The 23313-nt window shown below is 45.7% G+C and overlaps 1 protein-coding gene across 4 annotated transcripts in view; it reads left to right on the top strand.

Annotated features, from left to right (window-relative positions):
• SH3RF3 (SH3 domain containing ring finger 3) overlaps window positions 1–23313 on the top strand; it is a 378293-nt gene that overhangs the window by 301937 nt on the left and 53043 nt on the right. For 3 of the 4 annotated variants that reach the window (XM_032419248.1, XM_032419250.1, XM_032419249.1), the window contains exon 8: window positions 6336–6670. In XM_032419248.1, coding sequence (XP_032275139.1) covers window positions 6336–6670 — 335 coding nt within the window. Of the gene's footprint in view, window positions 1–6335; window positions 6671–8815; window positions 11341–23313 lie in introns of those variants that run through there. The other variant, XM_032419251.1, reaches the window with a different exon arrangement.

Genomic DNA, 23313 nt, shown 5'->3' on the forward strand with positions numbered 1-23313 from the left:
CAGAGAGATAAAGAATATGGAGAGAATACACAAATTATCAATACCAGGAATAATAGATTTTACAGAATAATAAGGGATTATTAATTTACTTCAGATTTTACAGAATAATAAAGTACTATAGAAAATGCCAGTAAACTCAATAAGTTAGACAAAACATAAATTTCTTTAAAAACAGAAATTAATAAACTTAAGAAACAATAAATAACCTGAATAGGCCTATGTCTATTAAAATTGAAATTGAACTAGTTAAAAGCTTTCCACAAAGAAATCTCCAGTCCTGAGTGGCTTTGTTGTTAAATTATACCTAATGGTTAAGGGAAAAAATACAACAATTCCATTGAAACTCTTTCAGAAAATTGAAAAGAAGGGAGAATATTTCCTAACTCTTTCTATAAGGCTAACTTTATCCTCATACCTAAACCAGACAAAGGCACTGAAAGAAAATAAAACTACAGACAAATATCACTCATAAACATAGATGTAAAAACTCTAAACAAAATTTTAGCACTCAATTACAGCAATAAATAAAAACGATAATACATCATGACCAAGTAGAGTTTCCCCTAGGAATTCAAGGTTTGACTTATATTTATTTATTTATTTATTTTAAAGATTTTATTTATTTATTTGACAGAGAGATAGCGAGAGCAGGAACACAAGCAGAGGGCGCCCAAGGTTTGACTTACATTTAACAGTCAATATAATTTACTGTATTAACAAACTGAAGAATAAAAATAATATGATCAATTCAAAAGATGTGGAAAAAAATTTTTTTTACAAAATCCAACACACATTCCTGATTAAAAACTGTCAGAAAATGAGAAAATAGAAATGAGCTGCTCAGCCTGACAAAAGGCATCCATGAAAACCACAGCTAACCTCAGACTTAATAGTGAGAGACTGAAAGCTTTCCCCTGAGATCAGGATTAAACAGGGATATCCACTCTTGCCACTTATATTCAATATTGTACTGTAAGTTCTAGCCAGAGCAGTTAGTCAAGAAAAAAATATAAAAAGCGTGCAGATTGGAAAGGAGGGAGTAAAATTATGTCTATTTGCAGGTAACATGATCTTGAATATAGAAAACCCTGGGGAATCCACACTCACACAAAGAGCTTTCTTTACAGCTAATAAATGAGTTTAGCAAGGTTGCAGGATCCAAGATTAATATACAAAAATCAACTGTATTTTTACATATTAGCAGTGAATAATTGAAAATTGATGTTTTAAAAAATGATGGCAATTTTAATAACATAAAAAATATAAATTATTTAGGGATATATCTGATAAAAGAAGAGGAAGACTTGTCCAGGGCGCCTGGGTGGCTCAGCCGTTAAGTGTCTGCCTTCGGCTCAGGTCATGATCCCAGGGTCCTGGGATCGAGTCCCACATCTGGCTCCCTGCTCGGCGGGAAGCCTGCTTCTCCCTCTCCCACTCTCCCTGCTTGTGTTCCCTCTCTTGCTGTCTCTCTCTCTCTGTTAACAAATAAATAAAATCTTAAAAAAAAAGACCTGTCCACTGAAAATTATCAAATATTACTAAGAGAAATTGAGTAAGACTGAAGTAGAGCAATATACTTTATTCATGTGAGAAGCCTTAATATTTCCAAAAATTTGACCTATAGATTCAATGGAATACCAATCACAATCCCACTCAAAGTTTTTGGAGAGATTAGTAATCTGTTTCTCAAATTCATATAGGCATGCAAAGAACCTAGAATAGCCAAAACAGCCTTGAAAAAACAGCAAATTGGAAGGCTAACACTGATTTCAAGCCATTTAGGCTACAGTAATCAAGTCCGTGTGATATTGGTGATAAGCAATTAGATCAGTGGATACTTTTTCTGAAAACAGAAACATGTCCATTAAATTTGCTGACAGGTGGAGTCATAGTTGATCTTGTTCAGATAATATTCGATGGAATGAAAGTGATAAACCATATTTCAGTAGACTGAGAAGTGAGTTAAGGACTCCTGGGTAGTATGGGATAGTGAGTTCATGTGGAAATCCCCTATTCTCTCTGTTTTAAACACAAAGAGGTTTCTTTGTTTTTAAATTTTTAAAAAGTCAACTGTATGGATCTAAACAAAATGGAACACACAATAGCAAGTGGGGTTGAAGCATTGGCTTACTGGAATGAAAAGCAGGCATTGTTGGCTGACTTTCAACTCCTGCAAGAGAAAATGGACAGGAAGTCTCTGGTGAGTATCAGAGGACCAGAGCCAAGTGCAATGGTTTGAACAGCTGCAGTCTCTTCCATTCTCGGGGAATGGTTAATACTGAGCTAGGGTATGGGAGAGGATAGAGAATGCCACCTTGGCATGGAGCTGAGTTTGGCTCTGGCCTGAGGACCAGAGCCCAAACCATCCAGTTACACCTGGTTCTGAGAGGAGGTCCCAGAGGACCATGCAGAAACAATGACCAAGGATACAATAGCAATGAGACAGTCATGCTCAAGAGGAGCTTGCACACGGAAATCTCAAAGCACAAGGGAAACACTAATGCATAAAAGATAGCCAATAAACTGAAGAAATGGGAGAGAAATCTGAAAAAGTCTTTGCTATCAGTATATTTAAGATCTTGTAGGGGTGCCTGGCTGGCTCAGTCAGTAGAGCATCTGACTCTTAATCCTGGGGTCGTGAGTTCAAGCCCCACATTGGGCATGGGGCCTAGTTAAAAAATAAAAATAAATGAAAATAAAAGATCCTCTAAAAGGGAAAAGAAAGAATAACATCTACTCTCCCCCTCCCCCAAAAAAGAAAGAAAAAACAGGGTGTTATAAAGGAGAAAAATTGAATGGATAGCTATGAATCAGAAACTGATGGATATGAAAAAGAACCAACTTGAAATTTTGGAGAGGGGAAAATATATTTATTTAAATACAAAATCTCTATAGGTAACATGAACTCTAGCCTGGACACAGTTGAAGATGGAAATTAGTGATACTAGAAAGCTGTACAGGGAATGTATCTGGAACACAGAGCAGAGATGAAAACTGCCATTAAAGCAAATACAGATCGGGGGCGCCTGGGTGGCTCAGTCGTTAAGCGTCTGCCTTCGGCTCAGGTCCTGATCCCAGGGTCCTGGGATCGAGCCCCGCATCGGGCTCCCTGCTCGGCGGGAAGCCTGCTTCTCCCTCTGCCACTCCCCCTGCTTGTGTTCCCTCTCTCGCTGTGTCTCTCTCTTCAAATAAATAAATAAAAAATCTTAAAAAAAAAAAAAAAAAAGCAAATACAGATCATGCAAAGAACTGAATGAAAAGTAAGAAAGAACCAATGCAGACACTATTTCAAGAATACTAGGTATAAAGAAAAACAGAAAAAGGAGGTACTGGCCAGAAAGAAGACTGTTTTTGAAATGGGAGCTATAACTTGCTTAGTAAATTACGGGAGGAAAATTAATAGAGAAATTTAATACAGGCAAGAAGGGGATGAGCCAGGGGAAAGGATCAAGATGAGTGTGACAGAGTAGACCTCTTGGGACCTTGTATCCTTGAGACTGGAGGGCAGGGTGGGTCTGAATGTGGATGAGTTGAGGGGCTAAAGCCAACCCCAAGGGGGGTTGCCAATGTTCCATTTCATCCATGAAATGGGAAGTGATAAACCTGAGAATAAGAAAAGGGCAATGTTAATGGTAAGGTAAGTCATTTATTCATTCAACTACTCTTTATAAAGCACATGTGGGATGACACAGCAGTGAACTGAGTGACGTCCAATGGGATTTAGGTACTCCAGAGTTGCTGGAGCATGCCAAAGGTTTACAGAGGAGAGGCAAAGGGGAACAGAGACTATGGAGTAAGAGCATTTTCTCAGACTGCCTGCCTCTGTCAGGCAGGTTGCTTTGGCATTGCTAACCAGTAGAATGACTAGAGCGATAGCAGTCTAGGTCAGTCCGAGGTTGGGTGGCACAGGGTGAGTGAACCTGAGGATAAATCCTACTGAGGATCAGTGGAATCCCACATTCTTCTACCAGCTAGTGTAATGAGTCATGCTCCTCTTTCTCATAGAGGATTTTTATCTTCTCCAGTGGTTCAATTCTGTAAAATCTGAAGAGATATTTTAATTGAGGTTCTCTTTCCTCAAAGACTTGTTCATTCATTCAAGAAATTTATCAAGCACCTGGTGCATGCTGCGCACCAGTCCAGCTGTTTGGAATATATTCATGAACTACACAGCAAGTGTCGCTCCCTCGTGGAGCTCAGCTTGTAGCGGGCGGAGTCAACACACAATGAAGAGGCATATCATACAGACTGTTAAGAGCAGATAGTGCCGTGGGAGGAAAGGGAAACGGAAGCAGGGCAAGAGGGGCTGGGATTGCAGAGCAGCAGCCTGCACTGTTCGGTGGGTTGGCAACAACAGGGCTCTCTGGGAGGGCAGTGTCTGTGGTGACGGAAGCAGGTGAGGGGACGTGTGACTCTGAGGAAGAGCGTTCTGTGCCACAGTCTCTGAGGTGAGAGAGAGCCTGTGTTGGGGGAACAGCCAGGAGGCTGGAGTGGCTGAGGGAAGGAACAAGGGAGGATGTCAAAGAGATTGCCTGGCAGGCAGGCTTAGAACTTTCTGGAACACCCTCTCCTCTTTTGCATTGGGTTTGGCAGGGTGATGTGGCAGGCATGTGGAAGCCAGCCAGAAGTGGAGGGGAGTGGTGTGGGACTCGGCGGAAGAATCTGGAGCAGCCCCTGCAGGCTCTCGAGCCCAAGTGATTGCTCTTGCCTGGCCCAGCCACGACTTCTCATTCCAGGGCCGGGGGGCTGGGGTGAAAGAGAGTTCAGACAGCTGGGGAGAGGCAGACAGATGGTCCCAGGAGCACTGTCCAAGTCACGGGTTACCTCGGGCTGACTGAGTGAGCCCAGTGGCTTCATCGATCTGCATAGTTGCCTAACCTGGTCTTTTGAAATGTGGGGCCACATTGAGTGAGGATTCAAACCCACCCCAAACCCTGAATACTTTTAAAACCATAAATCAGTCTTTATTTATTTCACCTCCTAGAAACAGAGGCGGCAGCGACAGTCCCTGCGTCCCGGAGATCCCGGGATCACATAACTAGCTCTCACGGCTCTTCCCACGCAATGCTGTCAGAGGGAAGAGGCCTGCCTTGCATGTGACGGGGCTCTGGTTGGTTGCGCCGAGTTACTTCACATGCCAGGGAAATGCTGTGAGGATTTATGAGTAGATTATCTATTCAAGGCATATTTGGGGGCTGAGAATACTGTTTTGCTTTATCACGTGTATTTTTTTCATATTGCAAAGCCACGAATGCCACGAATTCTGGTGGTAGAAAGTAAGGACAGTGTGAGGTGACAGTGCAAAAATGCTGTAATCTGAGTTGCCCAATGTTGCATGGGACAAATGGTATGAAGTGATGTGGGCTGCCACAACCTGTGTCTCCCTTTGGGTCACCAGCCCAGGCCATAAATCACCGTTCCTCCCGTGTGCCTCACTCTGTCCCCCTGTATGTTTCTTCTCTGATTGGTAAGGAGACAGTTCTTCAAAATCACTAACACAAGCTGCAGCAAGATTCATTTTAATTCGGTGCTATGTTTAGAAGGGACTTTATGTTTTCAAATGGTGGATTTTTACAAATGTCAGGCCTTTAGACCCTTACCATCCTTAGGAGGCATTTTTGCTGGCAGTAGGGGCAGATTCGTCATTGTGATGTTCCTGTTCTGTAAATACAGAAACTGTTGTTTCGGGGTGTAGGCAAGGCGACAGCCACCGGCAGATCGCGGTGAGAGGGGTGATGGCTCGCCCCAAGGCTGCAGCTGCCTTCCTCCTGTGACTGTCACCAGCTAAAGCTGCCGCACGAGCTCGGCCCGAGCTCAGCCGGCTCAAATACCAAGTGTGAACAGAGTTCCGGGTTATAGCTCTGGGGTCGAGACCAACCAGGGCCAGGCTGTTGGCAGTGATCACCTTACAGGGAGTGGTGTCTAATAGTTCTGGGGCATCTTGGGGCTTCTTCAGGATTGTCACAGGCCTTACTTTTATGAACGTTTTCACAAGGGCGTTGCAAGAGAACTTGTGAGTGTATTAGTTCATCTTAGCAGAGGAAACCAGTTAGAAGGCTTCATGGGAAGCTGGGAACATGCCCACGCTCGTGGCAACCTTGGAAAAGATGTTTTCGCTCCCCCTGAGGGTGGGCTGTTTTGTGCCGTGGCAGGGCTTTGGGGAGATGGGATGTGTTTTCCTGGTTGCCTGGCCTTGGTCTCTCTCCCTGTGGAGCGTGGCCAGGTGTGGAGAGACCGCAGAGAGGCTGTGAGCCCGAGGAACGAGTCCGTGGCGATTGCATTGCCGTGGCAAACTAACCTTGAAACCCTACTCTCTCTCCAACCTCATGCTCCAGCTGCCCACTCCTCAGCCCAGGCCCAGGACCGACCAACGGCCACCGTGTCGCCCCTGCGCACCCAGAACTCCCCATCCCGCCTGCCCGCCGCCAGCCTCAGGCCCCACTCGGTGGTGTCCCCACAGCACGTGCACCAGCCTCCCGTGCAGACGGTCATCGGGGCCCCGTGCCCCCGACCAGCCATCCCGCTCACATCCGCAGCGTCTGCCGTCACACCTCCCAACGTCAGTGCTGCCAACCTCAACGGGGAGGCCGGAGGGGGGCCTGCCAGTGGCCTGTCATCGTCCAGCCCCACCAACACCGGATGCAAACCAGATGACAAGAAAAATGAAAAGGTAAGTGGCCCATCCTGGGCGAGTCCTGGCTGTGGCCCAGCTGGTTATTTAATCCTTTGGCACCAGACACCAATGACATTTTGTAAAACTAAGGCTTGAATTAGGGCACCAAGTTCCTGCCCTCAGATGCTTCGGGCCTATGACAGAGATGGAGGCCAAACCAGCAAAGCAGCTGTCCTTGGAGTGGAATTCAGGCAGTCTTCAGGTTCTGGTAGGGCTGACTTGAGCCCAGCTATAGCTTTTATGCAAATCGGAAAAAAAGTATCGCTTCCTCAGAATGCTCTAATTCTGTCTGTTGGAAAATCACTGTAATATACTCATTTTGTTGGAACAAGATACTTATTGCCAGGTACCAGGATATAATAATAATAAATATATAAATCTATTTATGTACAGTGTGAACAGCTTCCCTTCCCTTCAATGTGTCATCCTTGTGCAATCTACAACCTGTCCAACCACGTGGGACAGGCCTGTTTTCTGAGGAGAAACAAGAGGGGGATGCTGGTCTGATGGTTGGTATAGACAGCATTTTCAGCTATTCTTTTAACTTGTGAAGGAAATTGGGCTTATTTCACAAAAGAAATCAGTCCAGTGAGCTTGGCTCTGTTACTACCCAGCTACACACTGGATTAGCCAGGATTAGAGTCCAGATTTCTAAATCAGTGCTGCCCAATAAAATTATAATTCAAGCTACCTAATTTAAAATCTTCTAGTAGCCACATTTTTAACAAGTTAAAATAATTTTAAAAATAAAATTAAAAGGTGAAATTCATTTTAATTGTATAATCTATTAAACCCAGTATCTAAAAATATTACCATTTCAACATGTAATCTGTATAAGAAAAATGTTGATGAGGTGTTTTGCCATTTTTCACATTCAGTCTTTAAAACCCAGGGAGACATCTGCAGGGCTCACGGGCCACTGCACTGCCCATTGCTGTCCTGGACAGTGCGGACCCACATCTCCAGCTGGGAGTTACTCTCTTCATTGCCTTGCTGTATGAACAACTTATTCTCCTTCCCTCTTGGCTCTACCACATGATGTGGATCTTTGAAAACCTTTCTATATAAAACCAGTCTTCCTTTTTTTTTTTTAAGATTTTATTTATTTATTTGATAGAGAGAGAGTGCATACAAGCAGGGGGAGCGGCAGAGGGAGAGGGAGAAGCAGGCTCCCTGCAGGGAGCCCAATGTGGGGCTCGATCCCAGGACCCTGGGATCATGACCTGAGCCGAAGACAGATGCTTAACTGACTGAGCCACCCAGGCGCCCTAAAACCAGTCTTCTGATGAGAGTGTGCGAGGCAGAGTTGGGCTGAGGCCTGCCACACAGGATGGTGTATTCAGGGCCAGGACAACCTCTCCTGTCCCTTGAGGAACAGTACCAAAACCAGCGTTGGCTGCCCAGTCCACTTGCCCAGTGCCCTGGAGGCATGCCCACCAGCTCACTTCCTGTGCTCAGCAGGAGCCCAGAGGCCTCTCAGAGCTGTGCACATCAGATTCCTCAGAGACCTCGGATCGGTGGTGCTCAGGCCTCGTCACCACCTGTCTCACCTGGTCCGGAGGAATATTATGCCCAAGCTTGGGAGTGCAGAAGAGGCCTCAGTCAGAGCCGCTGTTACCGTGCTCTCAGCCAGCACAGCTCAAGTCCCCTTGAGACCAGCAGGGTCCCGGGCACGAAGTGAAATGGTTGCTCTGTGGTTTGTGTCCATGTCTGTTTGCAGATCCCTTAGGTCTTGGTCTGCTCCCTTCCACCTTGCAGCCTGGTTAGGAGGTGTAGCTGGGTCTCATCGGGAGGCAGAAGTGGGGGTGCAAGCCCACCCTCTCACTTGGCCATGCTTCCTGGAAGACTAGATCCTCCAGGCCTTAAACAGGGGATGGACTTGGAAAGGGGAGGGCAATCATAGTTTTGTAAACATTTCTGGTTTTTTACCAAAAAATTCCCTCTGTCTAGTTTGCAAAACAGATAGGGCTAGTGTCAGGAGGGCTCATGACAATAGAGTCAGGCTGGGAGGAGTCTACATGGAGAGCGATATTGCTCACCATCTTGCCCTCTTAAGTGTGTTGCTAAGGAAAACCAGCGCTGGGCCTGCTCTCAACATTCCCAGCCTGTTAGACACTTAGCAGGCATTTTGTTTTCACTCAGGGTTCACTCTCTGCTAACAGTTCTCCTACATCAGCAAGGAAGAGTTGAGTCCAGGGGACACCCAGAGGGTCCCTCCTGATGAAAGGCACTGTGGAAGGAAGAAGCCCTGCTTCCAGAAGGAAAGCAGCAGAGATGTGCACTTCACTCGGGCAGCAGAAATGCACAGCCGACGCCAGCCTGGAGCGGCCATGCTCAGGGCGGGGCGCTGACTGCCCGCGGCCCGGGGCTGTCCATGCTGTGCTCCCACATGGGAAGTGAAGTGGACATTGCCGGATGAAGCGAGCACGTGTTCATGGGGATGGCAGTAATCGTCCACCTCAAACCCCGGTGGAGAAATACTGTACATCGTCCTTCCACGTGTTATGTGTGGTTTTCACTTCTCCCCTCTCAAACAAAGCATAAACAAAAAAAAGCACTAGTCTGAAAAAACCACCTGTTAATGGTTTTTCCTTTTGTATTCCCAGTAGAATTTCTCCTACCTTATAGTAAAGTGCAAAACATCCACAGTTGCCATTCCTAGCAGAAGAGCCAAAAATGGTAGCTGTTCCCATGAACCCGTGTGGTGTGCTCCAAGCCAGCCCAAGTGGGGCCTTGTGCCCTTGTGCCAAGCCACCCCCCCACCCCCGCCGGGACCACAACTGAACAGATTTCCCCAACTTTGAAAACACAGCAGTTGGCTTCACATCTATTTCTGGGTAACCCCATCACAGATGTGCCCATCTCTAATTACAGTGGAAGGATTTTTTTAAGTAATTTGCAGTATTCTCCAGGTTGTTTCTGTTAATGAATTTTCCTCTGAAAAAGGCGGAGCTCCCAGCCCTGCTGCCCGTGGAGACCCAAACCACAGCGCTTGTGTGTTTTCACAGTGCCGAGCTCCTCTGGAATTCTTGTGCCCTTGGAAGCATGGGCACAAGAGAGAAGACTATGACTGATGGGGCTCCTGGCCCCTGAGGTAGCGGCAGGGGTGGTTGTCTCCTAGGAGCATGGGAGATTTATTCCCAGGCATCCCAGCATGTGGGATACAAAGAGGCCCCACACCTGGCTCATGTGCTTTGATTGCTGTGGAGATCCCTGGGAGGCTGGCGCTCTGCTGGTTCTACCCTTGGGGATTGGGCTTCTCAGCCCTGCTGCAGGCAGGCCTTGCTCATCGGCCCTGCTTGGCCCACTTTTGGGTTGAGGCCTCCAGAGAGACTCAAGGGCTGACAGGGTGGGGACTCTTTCTATAAATTGGATCCTGAGCCAGAGCTCTTCTCTGGGCCCAGGGCTTCTGCCAGAGTGTGCAGCCTCCAGCCTCTCTCCCAGAGGCTCTCCCTGCCCATCTTCCTGGTCCTATGGCTTCCTGCAGGGGCTGCCCTGTGGCCCGGCTGCTGGTACAGAGCAGCTCCAGCCTCCTGGAGAGCGGCCCACTTCTGCTAGCAGTGCCCAGTCCAGAGGTATACCCCTGTGCCTCGGCCCTGGAGCCCACAGTGAAAGACTGGAGGGCTTCCTGGCACCTGTGCCAGGACAAGGGTACACAGAGGATGGGCCTGAGATGGGGGAGTTCTGATCCAGGGATTCACTCAGAGCCGTGGACAACACTAGGGACTCTTCCAGCATCTGGAGCCATTTGGGCTGATCGGGGATCTGTTCTGCTTGGGGACAGATCTGTTGGGGATGGAAGAGGGCCCTCCTCCAAGAAGACCTGGGAAAGACATATGTTGTATAGCTGCAGGGTACTCCAGGCTGGATGGATCCCTTCCCTGTCTCCCAGGTTGGAAACAGTAGAGGCACCCGGGGCATGAGGAGGACCTCAGGGCACAGAGAAGACCCCAAGGCATGAGAAAGACCCCAGAATATGGAAATCATGAAAGTTACAATCTTCAGAAGGTACAGCCGGTGGGCATCATTGGAGGTCTTCCCATCCAAGGATTTGGGTCTAATGTTTCTGAAGGAGGGACTGGATACAACTTTTGAAGTCATCTTTTGGTACCCACAGATTACAGAGTGGAAGGAAAATCTTGGAAGAATTTTAAGATGATCTGTAGTATTTAAGTTAACCCCTTCATGCTTAAATCCATTTCTGTGCTTGAAACAACCATCAAATACCACCCATCATGTCCATCCATGACTTTTCTGTTTCTGAGGCCTTGTGAACATTCAGCACCAGATGATATGGATCAGTTATCGCTCGGGGTCAACTCCATGGGAAAGTCATTGGAAAGAGAGCACTGTGCCCCCAGACAGAGGCCACGGTCAGTGACTAGCAGCAGTGACTGAGGAAGGAAGTAGAAGATCATGGCCCTCCTGAAAGCCAGGAAGCTTTCCCCGGCCTTCTGGCTAGAAGTCACTGACTCATCCCTCTCTCTCCTGTTTATTACAAGGTGCATGTATGTGGTCCAGGCAGAGTGCTGGGCCCTGGGAGTCTATAGTGAGAGAAGATTCTGCCCTGGCGTGGAGGGACACTGAGTCTAGTACTGGAATGCAGGCTGGTAAGCAGGCAACTGGGATAGAGTGTGACAGGTCTGGGGACAGGGAAGTTTCCTGGGGGGGGGGGGGGAAGGTTCTGCCTGACAGGTAGGAGGACATTCCAGGCTGAGGGATGTTTCCCAAAGATGAGGAGCCCAGGAGCAGGTGGGAGGGAGCAAGGCAGATCTAGAAGGGCCTTGAGATCAGCCACACACTGTTGAGCAGTTTGAGTTGTTGGATGCTGGCTAAGAAGGTATAGTTTGAGTTGTTGGGTACTAGCTAGGAAGGTGGGATTTAAGGTCTGATCAAAGGAGGTTAGCTGTGCTCCTTCCCTCCTCTGAGTTCTGGGCCCCTCACTGTCTCTGTTCTTCCTGCTCAGGTAACTGTGTCTCGCTCCATGACAGCCCCTCTGACTGGTGCCTTGCTTCCCTTCAGTGCTCTCCTTGGTGTCAGCATACCCTTTCTGGGACCACTGGCTCCAGCAGTATCTTTCAAACCACATGTTCAAAGGTGTCCCAATCATGAGTCACCAAACCAATTTAGTGGATTTGGACCAACCTTTTTTTAGATCGAATAGCAGACACAGAATGAAGTAGAATAGACTAGATCAGCATGCATTGCATACAGGAGGGATCAGTATATTTTGGGAAAATGATGGGTGTTGTGTGTTGAGTCCTGATTTCCAAAAAGTCTCAGAGCCCTGATCAATAGACCCTGAAGAGTGCCTTGCTTCCAGAAAGCATCTGGTGATATTTGTAGACTAAAGGAAGTTGGGAAAACTGTTGTCAATGAGTTTTCACTCCCATGACTTCTGAGAAATTCTTCACTTTATAGGCCAGAAGAAAGTTAACTTTCTGTGTATGGATGAAATAGTTTCAGGTCCACAGAGTAATAGCATATTGGAACTGGAAAGAGCCTCTGAAGATCTTTTCATTAAATTCCTCTTTTCCGGTGATGCTCCTGAGACTCAGAGATGTTGAGAGGTTTGCCAGGGGTCACACAGCAAGCATCAGCATTGGAGCTGGCACAAGGACTCTGGTTTCCCAACCCCTTTGTCAGCGTTGCTTGGCTCCGATGTGCTGACTTGTGGTGGCCTCTCCAGTCTCCGTGAGGCTAAGGCCTCAGGTGGTTTTTGGCTTGTCCAGGTGTCCTGCAGAGAGAGGTCAGGGATAGCACTGGTAGGAGGCTGTGGGGTGTGCCCAGCAGAGGGGAGTGTGACCTGAGGGTCTGCCTTCTTGTTCCGCACTGAGCTCACCAGCAGCCAGAGCCCACCTGGCAGTGAACCATTTGATCAAATCCACGTGGATGGCACAACCTTTATACTTAAGGCTTTGGGGAGCTGGTCTGAAAGGAACAGCTGACCTGACAGAATGAGCGACAACAGCAGCAGCTAGGCCTGGCCTGCGGCAGGGACGTTACAGGAGGTGTGTTTGCAGCTGAATTTTGAACTTGTTCTGTGTTATCTACATCCCACCCGTTTAAGAGCATAACAAGGCATGTATTACATAGGGTTACAATTATATTTTCAGTGAAAACCCAGGCATGTGCAATATAAAGAAATCTTGAGGGTGAAGCTCTTTAGAACAACCAGGCAGTTTTTTCTAAATTGAGGAATCCCTGGTTTATGAATCATTTTCTCTCCAGTTGGGCTCAGTGCAGTAAGCAAGCCTTTCCTTGTGCTCTAAAACGCAGACTGGAAGGGGCGCTACTGTAAGCTCTGTAACCAACCTCTCAGTGGCTGCCAGTGTGTTTCCAATTTTGAGACAGGCAGATACCCTCCTGCTGTCACACACGCTACCTGCATGAGCCCCACCAACCAAACCAGTGTGGAGGACATGTCCCGCTGCGTCAGATGACTTAATCGGAGGTGGGGATGGGCTGGGGCTGACCTCGCCAGGTCTGAATTCCGCTGTAGGCCCATCTCTTGCAGGGAGAGTTGCCACTGGCTTGCTTGCAGGTCAGGCCCAAACATGCGGAGACCCTCAGGGCAGTGCTGTGTCGCAGGTGTGGCCACAGCAGAAGACGGTGACTTGTGAAGCATGGTTGGGCCCACAGACCCCTGTGGCACATCTTCATGGGCTTCGGGAACCCCGTCTGCCCCACAAGTGAGTTGCTAAGCAGTCTGGAGGTCATTTGGTCAGCCATGGGCTGTGGAAGCCCGCTTCCTTCCGGGAACACCCATGCCGGGCAGCTCCGATCGCCCTTGGCACTGGTGTTGGCACTCTGGCTGGGCCGTGGGTCCCTTTCTGACCGCTGTGGGCCACTAGGAGTCCCAACGACTTCAGACCCCCTCCTCTCCTCCCTGTGCTTGGACTGCCTTCTGTGGGATGAAGAAAGCTGCTATTTAGCTTATGAGTAATTTTTAGGCTAAAAATGAACCCATCCTGAAAGCACGAACGAACCCCAGCTGTCAAAACAAAGTCATTCTGAAGTTTTGTAGGCAACTTATTTTTGGAAGGGAGCGTGCTGCTGGAGTGTCACATCCCTGATGACAAGGACAGAACCTCTTCCTCATGCCTGTCAGAGCACAGACCCCCAGGCAAGACAGTGGCCCCACCCCATCTGTGGAGAGCTCAGAGGCAGCTCTGATCCAGGGAGGTTAGACCTTCTCCGGGGGTTGACTCTCTCCCAAGAAGGCACCACAGGGCCAAGCCGTTCCCACAGCTCTCCCATAGAAACCCCCAGCTTTTGTTCTGCGGTGAGGTTCAATCCAGTGCACTTCCGGCTGTCTCCTTGGTAGGGTGCTGGGGACCCTTTCAGGGCACAGATGTGGACACGGAGGTCCAGGTAGCCACGTGGCCTGCCCAAGGCCATGCAGCTAGTCATCACTGGGAATGAAGCCAGACCCCTTGGTGCTCAGGCAGGTGCCACTCCCTCTCCTCTGCCTCTGTCAGTCAGCTTCTCCTGTTGGGGGCCCAGGGGCTCCTGCCACGGAGCAGTCAGGTCTGGTCCAGATAAAAGAAGGCACAGACTGATTAATGAGCACAGAGGGTGCGTCTGGGGTGCGGTTGCCAGGTGTAAATCAGGGCCCTTCTATTTATCCACCAACCATGTGACGTTGAGCAAGTTCCCTCACCTTCCTGTGCCTCTGTTTCCTTACCTGTAAAATGAGGACGATTGCACCTATCACCCTGAGTTTTGGGGAGGAGTAAATTAGTTAATCTCACAAATGTTCAGCCTAGTATTTGGAACAAAAACACTAGAAATCATTATTAAGAATTCGATAATTAACTGAAGGCCAGATCCCATAAAAATTAGGAGATAGATACAGATATAAAACATATCCCTGAGGCTTCTAATAAAAGATTAAAAGGGCATTTGATTTTGCAGTTTTAGAAAAAAGACACTTAACATGGCCAAATGGAGAGATGTGGGCTACTCAAAAATGAACCTGAATTGATTGGTGTAATCTCTTAGCAAAATGGTAATTACTCATCTCCTCAGCCACTGGCGCTTCCATTTTCTGATTTATTTTTCCTATGTCCACTGAGAAACATAGCTATAAAGCGGTTTTTTAAGGTGTCAGTTTTGTACCTGACATTTAGCCTAAATAATGAATGGGAGCTCAAGAAAACTATTTTAGTCAGAAGTCACGTTTCAACTGCAAAGCATTAAACCAGAATTCATTTTTAAAATAGTAATAAACTAGCAATGGAGAAGAATTTCTGATTACTGGTAATCATACGTGGGAGTTCTGTGATTCTCCCCAGAGGGCAGAGCCCACCATAACACATCAAGATTGTTGGTGGATTTTACACTCTAGTGACACATGACCCAGCCCTCCTGGACAACCAAGAGATGACTGTGATAGCAAGGTTGGTGATGTGGGTTGTAGGCATGCAAGTGGCCAAGAGCCACGGAGCACACTTGATTCCCACAGCAAGTTTGGATTCTGTTCTGCAAAATTCTATTGCTGTTACTACCTCTTTTTCATGATGTAGCTTCACATTGCTCATAAAGACAAGGTACTTTTTTCTAGTCTTCCCTGCCCAGGGAAAAACTCAGCCAATGGAGTCAGTTATAAAGAAAAACATATACACACACCCCATAAACCACACCAGAGGGTAACGCCTGCAAGAGTGGACCCAACAGGCTGTCCTTCCCAGAAGGCAAACAATGTCTGCTTGATGGGGCATCTCTCATGTTCTAGAGAACTTGTGCATGCCCTTCCATTTTGTCACATAACTGAAGGCAATGACGAGAAAGAACAGAGTGCTGGTGTCATCGTTTTGTTTGCTGTGGTTTTATTTTGTTTTGTTGGTGCTCACCACCCAGGCAGTGGTGGCAGGGGTGAGGGCATTGTACCAACTCATTGAGATAAGACAACTTTATACCATCTTTTCCCTCTGGGGTGAAGTCACTCATGGGGCAGACTTGATTTTTGTTTACCTGATATTTTATATGCTTAGTAATTCCAGGCCATGTCTTAGAAATTTACAAGATACATTTGCATATAGCATGAGAATGAAGTCCATTAATCTTTTTAGAGGATTCACACTCTTTCTGTCCTTCTCAAGTAGAACTAATGGGTCAATTTAATGAAAACATTATTGCTTTCCAATCTCTTTGTATGAGCCAGCAGTGATGACTAGATTACTAGTTTACATCAACTTTCTTCTGATTCTTGGTTCTCTCCTTCACTTTGTATCACCTTAGACAAATCACTTAGACTTGAGTTTGTTTAATATTAAAATAGGAATAATATCTTCTGCTATTAAAAAATTAATTATTGGTTGTATCAGTCAGAACTCTCAAGAGGAGGAGGGGGGAAAGATGGCGGAGGATTAGGGGACCCTATTTCAACTGGTCCCCGGAATTGAGCTGGATATCTACCAGACCACTCTGAACACTCACGAAACCAGCCTGAGATGTAAGAAGATCTGGATCTCTACAAACAGAATATTGCAGGCGGTTGGTTTTGAGGTACGAAGTGGAGAGCCGTGATCCTGCGGGCAGATTTCGGAGGATAAACGGCAGCGGGAGGGTGCCTGGACGTGGGGATCCTACACCGCCGGTGAGTGACAGCCTCGCGCGCTGCGGACAGGGCATAGACTCACAGACCGGTAGCGTCGGGAAAGAACTTTAGGGCAGCCCCCGGGGTGGAAAACCAGAGCGGTGGGGTCGCGCACACGCGAACCGCAGCCCCCTGGACAGAAACCAGAGCGACGGTCACGCGCACGCGAACTGCAGCCTCCGAGACGGAAACCCGGTGCGCCGGGGTCACGCCGGTGAACTGCAACCCCCGGGGTGGAAACCCCAAGCGGCGGAGTTGCGCACGCGAACTGGGAGCGGCTGGTGGTTTTAGAAGCACAAAGGGCAGAGACGTGCCCCGACCTGGAGGCAGGACTGAGAGTGCTGCGGAGGGGCGCACAACCCAGGACGCTGCAGTTTATAGCAGCACGGACAGAAACGGAGACGGTGTGGCCTGGAGAGCTCCCTGAAGAACAGACGGCAGTCTCTCTGCTCTGAGGCAGAGGGTTGGAAACGGTCTCTTCTGCTCTGACTCGTGGAAGAGACGCGGAAAGCCGCCAGGGAAAGGTGCCAGAGAACAAAAGCCCCAAAGACTGATTCCCACTGAGCCCATCCCCGGGCACAGGGGCGCAGGGCAACTCCGCCCAAACAGGGTTACCTGAGTAATAGCGCGGCAGGCCCCTCCCCCAGAAGACAGGCTGGGAAAACAAGAGGCCAGCAACCCTAAGGTCCCAAGAAAACAGGTGCATCTTGCTTGGGTTCTGGTCAATAATTTGGACTCTATACATTCCCTCAAACACCCATCAACAGAATGACTAGGAGGAGGAGCCCCCAAAACAGAAAAGACTCAGAGATTATGACTTATGCTGCAGATTTACAAATGGGTGCAGATATAACCAAGATGTCGGAGATGGAATTCAGGCTAGCAATTGTGAAGACAATGGCTAGAATGGAGAAATCAATTAATGGCAACATAGAGTCTCTAAGGGCAGAAATAAAAGGTGCATTGGCAGAACTTAAAAATGCTATCAATGAGATCCAATCCAATCTAGATAATCTAACAGCTAGGGTAACTGAGACAGAAGAGAGAATAAGTGATCTGGAAGACAGTATAATAGATAAAAAGGGAAAAGAGGAGGCCAGGGAAAAACAACTCAGAATCCATGAAAATAGAATCAGAGAAATAAGTGACACCATGAGGCGTTCCAATGTCAGAATAATTGGAATCCCGGAGGGAGTGGAGAGAGAGAGAGAGAGGGCTAGAAGATGTATTTGAGCAAATCGTAGCTGAGAACTTCCCTAATCTGGGGAATGAAACAAACATTTGAGTCCTAGAGGCAGAGAGGACCCCTCCTAAGATAAAGGAAAACAGGCCAACACCCTGGCATGTAATAGTAAAACTTGCAAATCTTAGAACCAAGGAAACCATCTTAAGGGCAATTAGGGGGAAGAGATTCCTTACGTACAGAGGGAGGAACATCAGAATAACGTCAGACCTATCCACAGAGACCTGGCAAGCCAGAAAGGCCTGGCAAGACATATTCAGGGTACTAAATGAGAAGAACATGCAGCCAAGAATACTTTATCCAGCAAGGCTTTCATTTAGAATGGATGGAGAGATACAGAGCTTCCACGACCGGCAGAAACTGAAAGAATATGTGACCACTAAGCCGGCCCTGCAAGAAATATTAAGGCGGGTTCTATAAAAGGAGAAAGACCCCAAGAGTGATCTACAACAGAAAATTACAGGGACAATCTATAAAAACAACGTCTTCACAGGCAACATGATGACAATTAATTCATATCTTTCAATAATCACTCTCAACGTGAATGGCCTAAACGCTCCCATAAAACGGCACAGGGTTGCAGATTGGATAAAAAGACAGGACCCATCCATATGCTGTCTACAAGAGACTCATTTTGAACCTAAAGATACATCCAGACTGAAAGTGAAGGGATGGAGATCTATCTTCCATGCCAGCGAACCTCAAAAGAAAGCTGGGGTAGCAATTCTTATATCAGACAAATTAGATTTTAAACTAAAGTCTGTAATAAGAGACACAGAAGGACACTATAACATTCTTAAAGTGTCTATCCAGCAAGAAGATCTAACAATTGTAAATATCTATGCCCCCAACATGGGAGCAGCCATCTACATAAGCCAACTGTTAACCAAAATAAAGAGTCGTATTGAGAACAATACGTTAATTGTAGGAGACCTCAATACTCCACTCTCAGCAATGGACGGATCATCTAAGCAGAAAATCAACAAGGAAACAAGAGCTTTGAATGATACATTGGACCAGATGGACCTCATAGATATTTACAGAACATTCCACCCTAAAACAACAGAATACTCATTCTTCTCGAGCGCACATGGAACTTTCTCCAGAATAGACCATATACTTGGTCACAAATCAGGTCTCAACCGATACCAAAAGATTGAGATTATTCCCTGCATATCCTCAGACCACAATGCTCTAAAACTGGAACTCAATCACAAGAAAAAATTTGGCAGAAATTCAAACACTTGGAAGCTAAAGACCACTCTGCTCAAGAATGTTTGGGTCGGGGCGCCTGGGTGGCTCAGTTGGTTAAGCAACTGCCTTCGGCTCAGGTCATGATCCTGGAGTCCCGGGATCGAGTCCCGCATCGGGCTCCCTGCTCAGCATGGAGTCTGCTTCTCCCTCTGACCCTCCTCCCTCTCATGCTCTCTGTCTCTCATTCTCTCTCTCTCTCAAATAAATAAATAAATTTAAAAAAAAAAAAAAAAGAATGTTTGGGTCAACCAAGAAATCAAAGAAGAACTTAAACAATTCATGGAAATCAATGAGAACGAAAACACATTGGTCCAAAACCTATGGGATACTGCAAAGGCGGTCCTAAGGGGGAAATACATAGCCATCCAAGCCTCACTCAAAAAAACAGAAAAATCCCGAAATCACCAACTTTACACCTTAAAGAACTAGAGAAAAAGCAACAAACGATGCCTAAGCCACGCATTAGAAGAGAAATAATTAAAATTAGAGCAGAAATCAATGAATTAGAAACCAGAAACACAGTAGATCAGATCAATGAAACTAGAAGTTGGTTCTTTGAAAGAATTAATAAGATTGATAAACCACTGGCCAGACTTATCCAAAAGAAGAGAGAAAGGACCCAAATTAATAAAATTATGAATGAAAGGGGAGAGATCACAACTAACACCAAGGAAATAGAAACAATTATTAGAAATTATTATCAACAACTATATGCCAATAAACTGAGCAATCTGGATGAAATGGAGGCCTTCCTGGAAACCTATAAGCTGCCAAGACTGAAACAGGAAGAAATTGACAACCTGAATAGGCCAATAACCAGTAACGAGATTGAAGCAGTGATCAAAAACCTCCCCAGAAACAAGAGTCCAGGGCCTGATGGATTCCCTGGGGAATTCTACCAAACATTCAAAGAAGAAATAATAGCTATTCTACTGAAGCTGTTTCAAAAAATAGAAACAGAAGGAAAACTTCCAAACTCATTCTATGAGGCCAGCATTACCTTAATCCCCAAACCAGGCAAAGACCCCATCAAAAAGGAGAATTTCAGACCGATAACCCTGATGAATATGGATTCCAAAATCCTCAACAAAATCCTAGCTAATAGGATCCAACAATACATTAAAAGGATCATCCACCACGACCAAATGGGATTTATCCCCGGGATGCAAGGGTGGTTCAACATTCGCAAATCAATCAATGTGATAGAACACATTAATAAGAGGAGGGAGAAGAACCATATGGTCCTCTCAATTGATGCAGAAAAAGCATTTGACAAAATACAACATCCTTTCCTGATTAAAACTCTCCAGAGTATAGGAATAGAGGGAACATTCCTCAAGCTCATAAAATCCATCTATGAAAAACCCACAGCGAATATCATCCTCAATGGGGAAAAGCTGAGAGCCTTTCCCTTAAGATCAGGAACACGTCAAGGGTTCCCACTCTCACCACTGTTGTTCAACATAGTACTAGAAGTCCTAGCAACAGCAGTCAGACAACAAAAAGAAATAAAAGGTATTCAAATTGGCAAAGAAGAAGTCAAACTCTTTCTTTTCGCAGATGACATGATACTTTATGTGGAAAACCCAAAAGACTCCACCCCCAAATTACTAGAACTCATCCAGCAATTCAGTAATGTGGCAGGATACAAAATCAATGCACAGAAATCAGTTGCTTTCTTATACTCTAACAACGCAACTGTAGAAAGAGAAATTAAAGAAATGATTCCATTTACAATAGCACCAAAAACCATAAGATACCTCAGAATAAACCTAACCAAAGAGGTAAAGGATCTATACTCTAGGAACTACAAAACACTCATGAAAGAAATTGAAGAAGACACAAAAAGATGGAAAAATATTCCATGCTTATGGATCAGAAGAATAAACATTGTTAAAATATCTATGCTACCCAGAGCAATCTATACTTTCAATGCCATCCCGATCAAAATTCCAATGACATTTTTCAAAGTGCTGGAACAAACAATCCTAAAATTTGTATGGAATCAGAAAAGACCCCGAATCGCCAAGGAGATGTTGAAAAAGAAAAACAAAGCTGGGGGCATCACGTTGCCCGATTTCAAGCTATATTACAAAGCAGTGATCACCAAGACAGCATGGTACTGGCACAAAAACAGACATATACACCAATGGAACAGAATAGAGAACCCAGATATGGACCCTCAACTCTATGGTCAAATAATCTTTGACAAAGCAGGAAAAAACATGCAATGGAAAAAAGACAGTCTCTTCAATAAATCGTGCTGGGAAAATTGGACAGCCACATGCAGAAGAATGAAACTCGACCATTCTCTAATACCATTCACAAAGATAAACTCAAAGTGGATGAAAGACCTTAATGTGAGACAGGAATCCATCAAAATCCTAGAGGAGAACATAGGCAGTAACCTCTTTGACATCGGCCACAGCAACTTCTTTCAAGAAACATCTCCAAAAGCTAGTGAAACAAAAGCAAAAATGAACTTTTGGGACTTCATCAAGATAAAAAGCTTCTGCACAGCAAAGGAAACAGTCAACAAAACAAAGAGGCAACCCACAGAATGGGAGAAGATATTTGCAAATGACACTACAGATAAAGGGCTGGTATCCAAGATCTATAAAGAACTTCTCAAACTCAACACCCAAAAAACAAATAATAAGTCAAAAAGTGGGCAGAAGAGATGAACAGACACTTCTCTGAAGAAGATATACAAGTGGCTAACAGACACATGAAAAAATGTTCATCATCATTAGCCATCAGGGAAATCCAAATCAAAACCACACTGAGATACCACCTTACACCAGTTAGAGTGGCAAAAATGGACAGGGAAAGAAACAACAAATGTTGGAGAGGTTGTGGAGAAAGAGGAACCCTCTTACACTGTGGGTGGGAATGCAAGTTGGTACAGCCACTTTGGAAAACAGTGTGGGGGTTCCTCAAAAATTTAAAAATAGAGCTACCCTATGACCCAGCAATTGCACTCCTGGGTATTTACCCCAAAGACACAGATGTAGTGAAAAGAAGGGCCATATGCACCCCAATGTTCATAGCAGCAATGTCCGCAATAGCCAAACTGTGGAAAGAGCCGAGACGCCCTTCAACAGATATGAATGGATAAAGCAGATGTGGTCCATATATACAATGGAATATGACTCAGCCATCAGAAAGGATGAATACCCAACTTTTACATCAACATGGATGGGACTGGAGGAGATTATGCTAAGTGAAATAAGGCAAGCAGAGAAAGTCAATTATCATATGGTTTCACTTATTTGTGGAACATAAGGAATAACATGGAGGACATTAGCAGAAGGAAGGGAAAAATGGGCGGGGGGAATTGGAGGGAGAGATGAACCATGAGAGACTATGGACCTGAGAAACAAACAGGGTTTTAGAGGGGAAGGGGGAGGGGGGATTGGTTAGCCCAGTGATGGGTATTAAGGAGGGCACGTACTGCATGGAACACTGGGTGTTATACGAAAACAATGGATCGTGGATCACTACATCAAAAACTAATGATGTATTGTACGGTGACTAACATAACATAATAAAATTAAAAACTACAAAAAAAAAAAAGAACTCTCAAGAGGAACAGAACCAATACAAAATATAGATATAAATATTTATTTTAGGAATTGGTTCCCATGATGAATGTGGAGGCTGGCAAGCCCATCTGTGAGGAAGGCCAGCAGGCTGAAAACTCAGGCAAGAGTTGATGCCGTAGTCTTGAGGCAGAAATTTTTCTTCCCCAGGAATCCTCAGATTGCTCTTAGGGCCTTCAACGAGGCCCACCCACATATCCGGCACATACTCTAAGTAATCTCCTTTATTTAAAGTCAACTCACTGTAGAAATTAATAATGTCTACTACATACTCTCACAGCAACATCTAGACTAGTGCTTCAGTAAACACGGCACTGTAGCCAACCAAGCTGACACATAGAACTAAGCATTACAATCTACCCTTTGTCAACTTGGCACTCGTAGCCATCTCTGTAAACCATACTTAGTCTCCAAATAAAGACAACAGTGAAGTCATGCTTCTGCCTAATACAATACGACTATGCTGTATACAACTGAAAATGCACTAACCCTTTCCCCAGAAGAGGATTCAAGTCCTTAGGCGATGTTCACTCTTCTCCTTGATATCCCATAACTTAAATACTGTGATATAAACTTAAAAATATTTAAGTACTATGATATGAAGTCAGTACAACTTATGTTACATGATAAGGGGATAAGAGAGGGAAGAAAAAGGGATTATACACATACACATAAACATATTCATAACAAAATCAATTATAATCCTTGTTTCTGTAACTGGCCATAGCTGGTATTCATAACTACCTTCTTCCACTACACACTCCATATTCTCTTTGGCTTCAACAAGCACCTCAGCAAGTTGTGGTTCTTTACCTGGTAGGGTAACCCAAATATTCATTCCTAAAGAGTCTGGGCTACTAGCAGTACTGACTGAATTGAGTTGTTGTAGCTTTCCATTGACCTTCATCCCAGGGCATGGTAGTAGTAAGAGATGCCCTAA

Source organism: Phoca vitulina, unplaced genomic scaffold (genome assembly GCF_004348235.1).
Source record: "Phoca vitulina isolate PV1807 unplaced genomic scaffold, GSC_HSeal_1.0 scaffold22, whole genome shotgun sequence".
Classification (NCBI taxonomy): Eukaryota; Metazoa; Chordata; class Mammalia; order Carnivora; family Phocidae; genus Phoca; species Phoca vitulina.